Here is a 13697-nt window from a genome sequence, read left to right as displayed (position 1 = left end):
CCTTGTGCTCCTTTTATGGTAAAATGAAGCATCAAAGCAGCAGCTAACATCAAACAAAGTCGCCGCTTCCTCCCTGATCACCCTCACAGCTGTATGACCAGCCAGGGCCATTATCCTCCACTCTATACCCAACGTAATATGACATGGTGAACACAAACACTCGTTAGCACATTATTCACATCCATATTCATGCTGAATTCATATTCAGACTGTGCCCTGCAGAGTAGAGGCAGCGGGTCCCTAAGGGTTAGCGCTTAGCTTAGCTAATCAAATCAACATGCAGTACAGTGATGCAGCTCAGCCCATTAACATGTAAAAGTCAACACGCATACTGCTATGTATGCATATCCACCCATGTATTTTCTCATTCCTGTGGATTTAAATACAGAAATACTTTATTGCATTAGCTTAACTCTTAAATGAGCTACAAACACTCATTTAAATAGGCTACAGTAAAAAAAAAAAAAAAAACGGTGTATTTAGCCGTTCTTCTGGACCAAAGCTGGACCCGGTGTACGTTCAGTAATGACTGCTTCATAAGCAGCAGCACTCAGACCAATCATTGCTGCATAAATGCTAATTAGAGCTTAATACACGTTCTGATTCAAGTTCAAAGACGGTCCAAATGATATTTTGTGTAATTTGAAGAGTCAGAAGGGTGCAAATGAATTCCTGTTATCGTATTTATCAAAGGACAAAAGTTAGGTGCTGAGTGAGCTGCAGGTGCAGTAAAGATGAGTCATAAACATAACCAAGGCCGCTTCTTTGTAGTGCATCCTTGTGCTGTCAGCATTAATGCTCTCACCGTTACAAAAACAGCACTTAAGTTCAGGTTTAATTATTTTTAGCATCGTTTATATTTAACAGTTTTTCTGATCTCTTTGACAAAGACTTGCTTGTAGATGTCAAGTCATTACGGGTTATTCACAGGTTGTTTCAGTGTCGGGTATTAAAGTTTAAAAATACGTAGTCCCGCTGCTTTAGTCTCTCTGATCTTGCAGGATAACAACATAATGATCCAAACTGCCCCTTTCTATTGCTGTTCAGTGTTTCCTAGCCTAACTACATCATGTTGTATCCTGTTTTTTAGGGAATCATGCAGTGACCATTAGCGCTGAGAGCTAATTCAATTGTAAAACATACCAGGACAGTAGTTCCCAACCTTTTTTCACAAGGACCCCCTTTCCTGTGTGCAAGACAATCCAGGATACGTCTGTCTGTCTGTGCTGCAAGCATGTTTGGATCAGGTCTTCCACTGAAAGTTTGCATCTCACAATGCGAACCTGAAAAGGTCAAAATCCAGCAAGGTGGCTAAAATATCATTTAAAGGTGGTATCTTGAATTTCTGCATCATGAAAAATAATTGGTTCAAGGTTATCTCATTTATTGACGATTTATAGGACTGCTGTAAAGTCTGACACAACCAGTCTGCAGCTCGATGCAATCTGCTGGGTTCCTTATTTAGGAAAATTTGAAATAACTGACATAATGAACTGAACTCAATTGGAATGTTTTATATGTGAAGTGCCTTGAGATGCGTCATGTCATGATTTGGCGCTTTATAGATGAACTGAAATTATTTTGAGCTATCCAGTCACAAAGAAGGGTTTCATAGAAGAACATGAGAAAGCCTGGAGAGTGAAGGCAGTAGTGGTGCTCGTGGTCATCGGGCAGTAACTCCCAAACTAGAGGAGTGGCTAAAGCAGATCCCAGGAGAAACATCAGACCTCTCAGTCCAGAAAAGCAACACATTCTCACTCCCAGCACGTCAAAAACAAACGCTTGGTCAGCCACCCTCCACGTCAGACCCCTGACGCCAAAAGTGCCCTTTTTCGTTACTTATGTGCGAAAAGGGGTTTTTCCCTTATTTGACTGCAGATCCCAATGCAGCGTAAAACTGACACGATGGGATGTCCGCAGGCAGGGCACCAAACAAGCTCATTGTACCTCACCTTAACCTTATCCTCTTATTTAACCTTCCCCTCACCCCTATCCTAACCTTAACCATCTTGCCAGCGAACACGTTAGTGATGTGTCGATCGCTCTAAAAGCCGGCTCTATGAAGTGAACGGCGGGAGCCGCCTCGTCATTCGTCGAGTTTGGACTGAGCCAACGCGAGGGGGAGGTTTCAACTACCAAGGTGGAGGTTAAAAGTAGAGGGTATGTGTAACCTCCCCCTCGCCAGATGGTATGTTCTAACGTTCCCCTTGGGCGGCAAATACGAAAATTCACAGTCAGACTCTGACTGTCAGAGTCAGAATGCATGGGAAACAAACGCTTGATCACAGTGAGAGTAACGTTTTAGGTAGCATGAGGGTTAAGGTTAGGATGAGGGAGAGGGGAAGGTTATAAATAGCGAAACGTTAAGGTTTAGGTGCGGTTAAATGAGCTGGTTCTGTGCCGCATCAGCGGATATCTAATCACGTCAGTTTTACGCTGCATTGGGATCTGCAGTTACAAAAGGGAAAAACCCCTTTTCGCACATAAGTAACGAAAAAGGGCACTTTTGGCGTCTGGGGTCTGACGTGGAGGGTGGCTGACCAAGCGTTTGTTTTTGACGCTTAGGGTGTGAGAATGTGGGGAGGAAAGAGCAGTTCTAGGAACAGCTAAGGTAGTGCCCAGAAAAGCTACTTTTGTTTTACTAAGATGTACATTTGATGATCTTTTTACAAAATTTCTAACAAAAAACTGGTATGCAACTTCCTTATGTAATATTTTAGTATCAGTCACAGTCATTTTCCATCTAACATCCAAAATTTGCACATGCCGTTTAGTCCTCTTGTTTAACAGAGGAGTACAGATATTAGAGTGTCTAGTTCTCCCCGATCAGCACTTCTTTAGTCACGGTGCTACATGTTCTGCTCAGCCGTTCTATTGTCAACCAAAGTGATCCATGAAGGTTGTTAAACCTCTCTTCAGTGCTGTTCCACTGAAAGTGTGTCCTCCAGTGGGACCGCTCCTGCAGCATCCCTCTTAGACTCAATTATGAGGGCGACATCGGTGCTGACTGACAGCTCACTATAGTGTGTGACTGTGACTTAAATGTCTATCGTATATTATATACGGATGTGTGTTAGTGCATGTGTGTGTGTAGTAAGTTGCTTTAATGTTGTTGGCATGAAGCCTTGTCCGCTAAAGTAGATGAGATGTGCGAGGAAATGGCAAGCTAGACATGGTGATAAAATCTCCTTCCATTTGGAGTCCTGCCTGCTCGGCAGCTTAGAGCCAGCTTGAGCAATCATACTCACACACACAAACGACAGAAACGGAAATGTAATTATGAAAGAAACCAAGAGGTGATGGTTGAGGCCACGGTGAAGTAGGGGGGCTGTGGAAAAATTCTCCCCAAGGAGAGGCGAAAGAGATAAAACGCTCCAATCACACAGACCTACAGTCCCGATCGATACCAGGAGACACACACATACAAAATGTCTGGTCTCGTCATCTTCACTTTCTCACTTTCACCTTCTTCTGGAGCAGAAGCAGCCTGTGTGGATTTCTCCTGCCAACACAAGACATCCTTCTTGGGTCTTGTCTTAAAAATAGATCTCTAGCTTACTTGATCCCCTCTTTCTGCTGCCTTCTTGAACTTTAATCACATCGATACCTTTCTTTTGATAAAGCTAATGAACAGCCGTATTGACAAAGCCATATACCTGCATGGGGGGATCAGGGATTGAATCCAAAGGTATGGATTGGTGAGGCAAGTTGGATTGAAATGGGGAGACAGCAGCAAGAATGGGAAAAAGAGAGGTGGGTTCTCAGTGTCAAGCAGAAAGAATTTGAGATGACATCTTCGTATTCGGTCCATCTCATTAGGGGAAGTAGAGGAGTGCAGCTTCCACTCCCTTGTGAAAAGAAGATTCAGGAGAGACACACACGCACGATTCAGACATGCACACACAACGCTGAGCTCAGCAGAAGCGCGATTCAGCCACTCTTACTGTATGTTGAGCAGTGCATGGTCTTGTCTTGCCCTCTTTCTAAAAGCCCCTGTCAAGGGTCTGGTAAAGTCCAAGAACACGCACATAGAAAAGCTAATAAATGAGATTATGAGTTTGGGCTAATTTCCTGCTTACTGCAGGGCCGTGCTTTCATTAAAAAAGAAGATCGTTTTTTTTTCTCTTCAAGATGGGAGGAAACACAAAAAGGGTGATAAATACCATGAAAATGAGAAGTGTGACTGAAGCGATGCGGTACACTCCTGCGGCTTGTGAAAAAAATGATTTAAGGAACATTTCTTCATTTTTTTTAATTGAAATTCCTCGCTCTTCATCTCTTCCCATTTCTCCTTCTTTCTCCATCTCCTCAATTTGTGCTGGCTAATTGCATTCTAGCACTCGTGTGGCAGTTAGTAACTACGTTAACCTTAAGAGTCAGATCAGGCACACACCACTTTAAACACACCCCCACGGTGGTACAGCTGTACTGTGGGCAATACCTCGGGGAGGTGTAGCCAACAACACCAGTGTGAGACCATGAGCCCATCAGGTATTGGTCACACACTTTACTCAACATCACTCTGCTGCCCATTTCTACTAATGTCACTTCTGCTCCCATTTTTCTCCTTTTCCAATTTTCTCATCCCTGCTCTCCCCCCCCCAATCCATCTCACTTTCTTTCTTGTAAATCACTTGGAGCTGAACATTTCTTTAATTTGGGGGGGGGGGGGGGGGGGGGGCTGTCAGACATCCAGAAATGGACTCACCCTCACTGAATAAAGAAAAGGAGTGGGAATATGGTGGCATTTTACAACGTCTTCCATCTTTTTACTGTATTGTTTAAGTGCACAGAATGGACAAGCCAAACACGGGGGCCGGGCCTTTGTATTTGCCAGAATGACAACTCCTATGGCGTTCCTTATGGCACCAGGGGCTCATGGGAGCAGAGAAGTAAGACTGGTGCGTCCAAGCCAGGGCTTGTTGTTCTGCTAGCTGTTGGCCACACTCACACACAAGCTGGTGCGTAGGATAAGGACAGCCACAGTGGTCATGTCATGCTGTTGTCCTTTTCTTCTGCGATCTGATGTGTAGGAGGACGTTAAACACAGAAAACATACATCCACACGAAACAGACGGAGTTTGCTGATTGTTTCTACTAAAGAAAATAACCGTGCAGACAGAGAGACTACAAGTGGACTTTTAAATAGCTCCTGAACTCACAGGTTAAACGTGGTCCTTGTGAAGCACTTAACCACTTACCAGTGAAGCACAAATAAATATTGCAGTGAAAAGACATTGCAGGCGACAGCAGGAGAAATGTGGCATTGGGTAACGTGCATCCTTCATCATGACAACAGGGGTAATTATTACTAGGCTTTTTTTGGCTTGCAAAGCAATAAAAAAAATAATGCTGGCTCATACTTCTCATTACGCATTCAAAGTAGTCAACAATGATGGGGTTAAAGTGTGTTTCAGTCCAAGATGAATTATTATAAAACACCAGCATCCACTGATCACTGCTTATCGAAGAATGGACAATAGAGGTAACATGTCTTTACCCCAGGACTTCCTGGAGGAGCCAAAAGCATTCCAAGAGGATATTTAAGCTATCACGGCAGTTCGGGGTCTGTGCCAGTGAGATGTATCTGGAAGATCTCAGGAGAGACAACCAGGAAGCATCCGAGTCAAACAGGCAGCAAACTTATTTCAGTGGATCCTTTGACTCTACAACTATTTGCAAACTGTGTCCGTGGGGCAGTTTCCGGTTTGTCTTCAAGCTAGTTGTAGACGTGTTGCATTTGTCTAAATCCCATCTCAAGGTTTGTGAGGACACAGCAGTTAGCCAAGATGACAATCAGATTCTCCACAGTTGTACTGGCCAACATGCAGTTAAAGATGCAGCTCTGGGAGAGTGCAAGGGCTGTCCAGAGACCCATCTTGGCTTCTGCCAAGGAGACAATCCTGTTTTCTCATTTCTCACAACTTAACAAAATCCCAGCTCTACTAAAAGCAGATTTTTTTCGTCTCTTGAAGTAAAGAACTTGTGCTCTTTGTGTTTACCAGCAACTTGCAAAGTTACTTGCCAAACAGCTGTCTGGCACAATGTGGACAGCTGTACAGCAGGTGGACAGTTAGCCGTCCAAAGCATTTTACAGTTGCTCTGACTTCTTAAGATGTGTTTGATTGCTGAAAATGAATGTCTGCAGACATGCCTCTTCAAAAAAAAAAAAAACAAAGTAAATAAATCGTATCTTCTATATTACATAATAACGATTGGTTCCATGATTTAGTGGATGTAGTCCAGATATCGTGCTGTGATACCCAATTATTCTTTATACGTGAATTATTTCAGCATTTCCCCAAGGCTTTAATAGCGCTAAAGAGGATGAGCCAGGCTTCGCTTTCATTTGATTAATCTACTTTTAGTATCATAGAGGGTGTTAAAAACACACACTGTTCAGTAGCCTTAAAAGGTGTATTTTTTTTATTTTTTTACATGCAACCAGAAAAAAACTGTGCACTTTCCAGACAATCAATCACAGTTTGACAATCAAACAAAACAAAAAGTCATGGGATCAGACAGAACAGTGTCCAGGTGCACAAAAGAAACCTAACCCTAGCCCTAACCTTCTTCCTCAGGCAGCGAGTATTACGTTCCCATTTGAAACACATTCTCACTGTTTTCTGGGCAGAACCGTAACTGGGTGAGACTTTTATTCAGAGCCAAGATTATCGAACAGGCATGTATCTCTACAATTAACCCAACTCACCCAACGGACACCCAAACATCTGCCTCTTGCACTTCCTTTTCACATTTCTTTGATATTACTAACTGCTCATGGCAGTACTTTGACATCTGCTTTGATACGCATATCTTCCAGCAAAAGAGAGACTGGCGAGAAGTGACGGGATGAAAGACAAATGAAAAAAGAGGAATGGCAGGCAGACTGCTGTCGTTTGCTCTGTACGGGAGCTGAAGAGGCACCCAGCTGCTCGGGGGAATCACACAAGCACTTGTGTCACAACCGACAGGAAAATATGAGAGAGATCCTGTTGTGAACCGCTGACCTTCCAAACTGGGTTATAAGGTTAGAGACACAGAGAGAAACTTGGATAACCAACCCTCAGTACCTCAGCTCTCCCTCTCTGTCTCGTAAGCCCCCTTCAGACAGGCCATGAAAAACGGAAATGTTCCGGACTCTGTCCGTAAGACCTTTGTGTCTGAATACAAACATCCGGATAACGTTTTTCGTAATTTAACCGGACGACGCCCCTAGTAACAGGTCCGGACTTGTTACGGACAAGGTGGCTGTTTCAGACTGGTGAGGTCGAGTTCCGGACAGGGAGGAGGGGGAGATCACACAGATCTATAAATACTGCGTATTATCAGTAGCACTGTTTCACAGTGCCCTGCGACTGAGCCCTGCCCTACATTCACATCGTGCTACACATACTAGAAGTTATAACAGCTGAAGTCCAAGACAGCTAATTCTGTAAAAAAATTAATGATAAACAACTCTTATCAATCTGCTACCGTTTATTTAGCTTTTAGGAAGCAACGGCTGCAGCTGGAGCGCCAAATAATGCTGATCCTGAACTAATATTTGTGCACGGCGTTGCACGGAGAGACAATATTACTTGTACCACCAATTTTCTGCACCAGACATTTGCTTCGAGCCTTAAAAGGAAAGTCAGCTGTTTGAGGGATGAAGACATGACGCCACGAAGGGAAAGGCATCTATGACAGCTGTGGTTTCGGTGCTGCCTTTTGGGCCGATCTGACTCCTTTCATGAAAGAGTTGAAGACAGAATCGTGTGTTCGTGTTTGAAAGAGTCGCTCATCCTGCCAACACAGTGGGTATGTTACAGAAACTGCCCACGGCAAGGAATGGATAGGTGGGAAGAGAGTGTATGTTTGCTTGTGTATGGAAGTGTGTGAGATTAAGAGCTTGAGTTTTCCTTCAGAGGAGGGGATGCGTGAAACAAAACCGGTGTTAGCAGATACGTCAGAGTTTCTGGTTTTTTAAATGTGCCTAAAAAAAGTGAGAGTTGGGAGAGAGGTATAGTATCAGAAGTTTTGGAGCGTCTCACATTTCAGATAAAGAAAAATGAGCCATAATTTCTGGTAATTTTTAGAAAACGGACCTGAGCAACAATTTTTAAAACTACCTGAAGAGTTTTCAAGGTTTCTTTCTATGTTTTGGCTGACATCAAGTGACAGGAGGATGTGTATAGAGTTCTTTAAAAATACGAGGAAACAGAAAGAGTGAAGGGCAAAAGAAAAAGTGGCAGACCTCACAATGATGATTTAGAGCGGCATCGGAAAGTCCAAACATGTCCAGCAAAGACTAAACTCAAGAAAAGCCTAAGAGATTAATCATCCATCAGCTGATCCATCGTCCCAATGCCAGGATTTTAGCTGATAGCTTGTTGAAAATCCCTTCGTTGGTGAGAAGTTTCTGTTCACACAACCAAAGACCGTCAAAACTAAATGATTTTTCACCACATCACCAGGTGGGTGGCTTCAGCAAAAGAAACAAACTTCCTTTAAAAAAATTGTCACATAAAAAAATTGACTGAAAACAAATGACACGCGGAAATGTTCTAAAGCATCACATTTGTTTCCTCAAGAGTTCAATAAAAAAAAAAGTCAAGTTTTGGAAAAAAAAACATTATTCAAAGCCAATCTTTACCCAAAATATACAGATAATGTCATATAGAAAAAGTACCATTTGTTTGCTGCATGTATAAACTGCCATTTTCCTGAAGCTAGGTGGGAAAATCAACGCTGAGCTAAAAGCAGGAACCAATGAAGTTTTGGTACAGATCTAATGTTTGTACAAAACATGAGCTCTCCAAGTATTTCGAGCTGACTGTTACACAAACTGTGATTTGGACTTACTAACCACCACCAACGCAAAATATCATATTTAGGGTAATTGGCATTGGCAAAAATGCAAATGTGGTTTGTAGATGCATAAAACACAAAAAATGGAGAAATGGCATGTTTTTGGACATGGTACTGTGCCATCACCATGATTTGAGACCATTTTTGTCAAAGTGGGACAAAATTTTTAATAAGTTTTCTTACCTCAACCTAAATGATCCATTCATCAATCCATCTTATATAGATGTTGTATTGATATCTGACTTGGTTGCTGTCCTATATTCCTTGTATGTTATTAGAATTCTGTAACGCCCAAATTCCTCATTAATGAGACAATAAAGGTTTACTCATTTAAATTGATTCTTCAAAGGTGTTGTCAAACCTTGGTCATTGAGAGCCGGTACCCAGCATTTTTATAGAAGTTTCTGTGCTTCAACACACCTGATTTTATTCAGTGGGTCATTGACCGACTCCTTCATAGCTTAATGACCTGCTCACCAGGTTATTCAACCATTGAATAAGGTATGTCAAACCTGTGAATCAACTGCAACACATTGGAAATGGGCCGTTGAGGACAAGGGTTGGACACCTCTGCAGTAGAGGGTCATAAAGGGGCTTCAAATCTAATACAAATGGAAATCATAAAAACACCCTGTATACCACTAGTATAGAAATCTAGACAGACGGAAGTCAAAGCGAAAGCATTTTGCTCTTTATGTTAGTCTAGTCACTCTCCATAGGAGCCTCAGCAGGTCTACCATTGACCCGAACATTCTTGTGGCTTGCCAATCACAGCTCTCTATTGGTTTGGTGGGCAAGAGGATGCGACAGAGCACAACAACTAAGATGACGGCAACTCGTTCTAAACGGTGTTGGCATCAAGATTGGACTATTTAGACTTGGGCTTTTCTTTGAAACAAGAGCAGATAGAGGTATACAAGTCCTTTATTTAGCAAAATGATGTATTTGTGTCTTCTTTGACAGTGTATGGCGGACTGTCCCATTGACTTAAATTCATAGCAGTGAGTATGTCCATTGTTCGTTGTCAAATAGCATGCGGAGACAGTTTGAAAGTCAAGCATAGTTTCTGTCCCACGACTGAGTTCTGTCTATGGGTAGTGGTCAAAATATATATTTGCATATATAGGATGGCTTGCCAGGCTAGTATACCACCACATTAGTCATAAATTCCACAGATAGCCACTATTTATAGAGTAGATTTGCTGATACAGTTACTGATTACCAAATATCAAAGAAACAAGACATTTTCATTCAACATGCTGGTAATTTTGGCAGATTGCTGTTTGCATTTAACACCTTGATTGACCATTAAAGAACTCACCAGTGAGGTTGGTGCGTGCACTGTAGGATCCCAGGTATTGTCCATCCGTGTTGGGTGTGTAACACTCAAACAGACCCTGGTCCTTGGCCTGCACTTTGGTGATGTGAAGCACCGCCGAGTCCCTGCTAAGCCTCTCCACAAAGATCTCTTTATCATTCACCCGCTGGGAATACACGGCATAGGCGTAGTTGGACTGAGCCGTGCTTATAATCCGGATCTCCCGGTCCGGCACTGTTGGCAAGTACATGGACCACTCAAAGTCCTGCTCTCTTCCCTCTTTGTAGCCCGTCACGTTGCACCAAATGGTCACATGGGAGCCTTCGGTTCGAATGAGAGGTCCACTCTGGACTGTCACAACTCTCTGAGCCACAGCAACGCCAGCTGCAAGTAAAGGTGAGAAGAAAGAGAGGTGGAGAAGGAGCAAAAGAATGTGAAAATAGGATGAAAGGAGAGAGAGAAAAGAACATGAGTTAGAAAACTGTGCTTTAAATATTTATTATTCACACAATTTAGGCAACCCACGTCTCCCAGGGAGGAGATAAGAAAGCTGACATGTGCAGCTAAACCATCTGGGAAGTTTTTACCAAAGATTTCAACATGCAATTACACAAATGCCCCTTTTAAACACCACTTGAAAATATCACTGTAACTCAAGGACAGCAGCCGTTTAATGTCACACACTGCTTTTGTTGCACACACTTTCAAACATTAGCTCTTCACCTCAGAAACAGCAACGAGACTCCACTACAAAGATGTTTGAGGCAGCCACCTGGGATGGGTGTGAGCGGTTTGAGCAGGTAAAACACGAGCCTGTGAGAGCCGGTGCTTCTGAAGTGGATAACACACTGTGTTTTTCCTCATGCATCTCTAATCTTTTGTCCTGTCACGATTCCCGAGCACGGATGAGCACAGAGTGTGGATCTGCGTCACACTGATTATTAAGCCACGCTGACATAATCAAAGGCTATTTATGTGCTGTCAGCATATGTGATACGAGCTGGAAAAACAGGAGTAAAATTTTCATGTTTGACATGCGTAAAGCCTGTGTGCATTTTTTAGCTGTCTTAGACAAATCCCTCATTGTGACCGGAATCGTAACAAAAAATGGAGAGCATAGGGTGATTTGCAGGTCTGTGACCATCAAGTGTGGGCAATTAACCATGAAAATACACCCAGGGAGTGATGTGAAAAACTAATGATGAGTGGACAGTGCGAGAGTAGCATTAGCAATGTTAGCAACAATGGAGGCTACATGAAGAACATGTGGATCACTCATTTTTGTAGTTTGATTTAGAGTCTAGTAAATAAAAGTATTAAGGGGTGGAAACGTTTTCCATTTTCATTGTTGTTTTGGTTAGCTGTCAGGTTTTTGGTGGCATGCTTTTTGGCAAGAACATGCGTGACGTTAGCTTGTCCTGCTAAAGCGCAAAAACAGTGCAGTTTGGTTTGTTGAAATCTTGGGCCGTATGGTGTGCCACCTCTCTAGAGTCCCTGCAGTGTGACGTGAAGCAGTCCTTTGCAACCATAGACATGAATACGTAGACGCCCCATTGGGTGCTGGAGAGCAGTGTTGCCACCATATTGGGTGGGTCTCGTCGCTCTCCAAACCCAACTGGAGTCCAAGCAGAGTGAGAAACAATGCTCCATTTTTTGTACAGCATACAAATGCAACAACCATCGTGCTATTGAAAAGAGATCATGTGGGTCTTTTCTAGCCTACATGTTGGGATTTTATATTTTAATTTATTTTATGTAATTATATTTATATTTCAACTTTCATGCCATAACACATGTCTGATTTTGTGAGAAAGCAAAATAAAATGTGTTTTTTTAGTTGGGTAAACACCTTCCTCAGTGGAAATAAATGAAGACCCATTTAAGATGGCAGCCGGCCACTACGCCTGCTCCACTATGCAGCGCCAGTCCATGGGGCGTCTATGTAGATCATGTCTGTGTTTTCGACAGTATGACCCAGGCTTAATGCACTTCCTGTTTCTGGTCAACATCCTAAAAAAGGTGATGATGATGCTTTTGCTTGTGTTTATGTTTGGAAACAAAATATCTCATTTAACCAGAGGAGGGATTTTAATGAAACTTAAAAAAAAAATCACTTGATGTTCAACAACTGATTAATGTTTCTAAGTCAATCCCATTCAAGATGGCCACCACAAATACAAAAAAGGCTAACACTCTGTCACTTTTACAAATATTGTGATAAAGTGTTAGAAGCAGAGTCATTGACAAGAAGTGCTGTCAGACCATTAGGGACCTTCCATTGTTTTTGTATGATATGGTCTACCAGTAATGCTTGTAAAATTTCGCCTAAATGACTACATTAATTTCTCTACGCCGATTTTTAAAGGTTGACTTTGAAGGCAGGACGTGATTAATACTGGTAAAATAAATTGTAGGCCCATTTGTCACTTTTAGGTGTCTTTTTTAATACAAATAAACTTTTTAGGGATGTGTATTGGAGAGATTCTAGTGATACAATACATATTAGTGGGCGACGGTGGCACAGGAGTTAAGTGCTCGCCCCGTAATCGGAAGGTTGCAGGTTCGAGCCCCGCTCAGTCTGTCGCTGTCGTTGTGTCCTTGGGCAAGACACTTAACCCACGTTGCCTGCTGGTGGTGGTCGGACGGACCGGTGGCGCCAGTGCTCGGCAGCCTCGCCTCTGTCAGTGCGCCCCAGGGCAGCTGTGGCTACATTGTAGCTCATCCCCACCAGTGTGTGAATGTGTGTGTGAATGGGTGAATGACTGATTGTGTTGTAAAGCGCCTTGGGGGGGTTCCAGGACTCTAGAAGGCGCTATATCAAATACAGGCCATTTTACAATACTGGGGAGATGATACAATACATCACGATATATTGTGCTACACTCAGCTAGACAATATTAGCAATGTTTTTATACTGAAATTATTGTTGGGAAATGCAATAAACAGTCCAAACTGATATGTAACATGTTTAACATGAGGTATCTGAACCATAACAGAGGGATTTACATTTCAGTGGTGGAAACAAAACCGATTGCACACTGCTGCCAACTAGCGGTCGGCGTATGAATTGCACCAAAAGAAAAGAAAATAAACAATTGTTTGCATGTAAATTCTTCCAAAAATTCGATACAATGCTTTTGAATATCGATATATCGCAGGAATAAATATTGCGTTGTCTTGCCACATCCATATTTTCTTTTATCCACATAACTTTTATTTCAAATAGTAATGAAAAAAAGTTCTCCTATTGCCACTTTTAGTTTAAAAGGAAAAATTAGTATTGCATGAATTTAAGAAGGATTCATTTCAAAACAATGTCCTCTCTTAAGAGGAAATTTGAGCCTTCCAATTTGGTTGAAGCTTAGAAGACTGAAGCATGAGTGCACTTTAAAATTTCAAACAAAGCAACTGTAGTGTAAAGCCCTGGTGAACACTGATGATTACAGATGGTTGTAACCTATATTTAGGTATTCAGCATGTGTGAATCCTGCTACAAGCCATGACGCGCGCGCACGCGCACACACACACA

At 42.4% G+C, this 13697-nt stretch overlaps 1 protein-coding gene across 1 annotated transcript in view; it reads right to left on the bottom strand.

The window, feature by feature from the left end:
- The window catches only part of igsf3 (immunoglobulin superfamily, member 3), a 114854-nt gene that overhangs the window by 67327 nt on the left and 33830 nt on the right, over positions 1-13697 (bottom strand). Inside the window, exon 2 of the mRNA XM_015966339.3 lies at positions 10172-10552. Coding sequence (XP_015821825.1) covers positions 10172-10552 — 381 coding nt within the window. The remainder of the gene's footprint in view (positions 1-10171; positions 10553-13697) is intronic.

Source organism: Nothobranchius furzeri, chromosome 14 (genome assembly GCF_043380555.1).
Source record: "Nothobranchius furzeri strain GRZ-AD chromosome 14, NfurGRZ-RIMD1, whole genome shotgun sequence".
Classification (NCBI taxonomy): Eukaryota; Metazoa; Chordata; class Actinopteri; order Cyprinodontiformes; family Nothobranchiidae; genus Nothobranchius; species Nothobranchius furzeri.
This window is presented reverse-complemented; position numbering and strand designations above follow the sequence as displayed.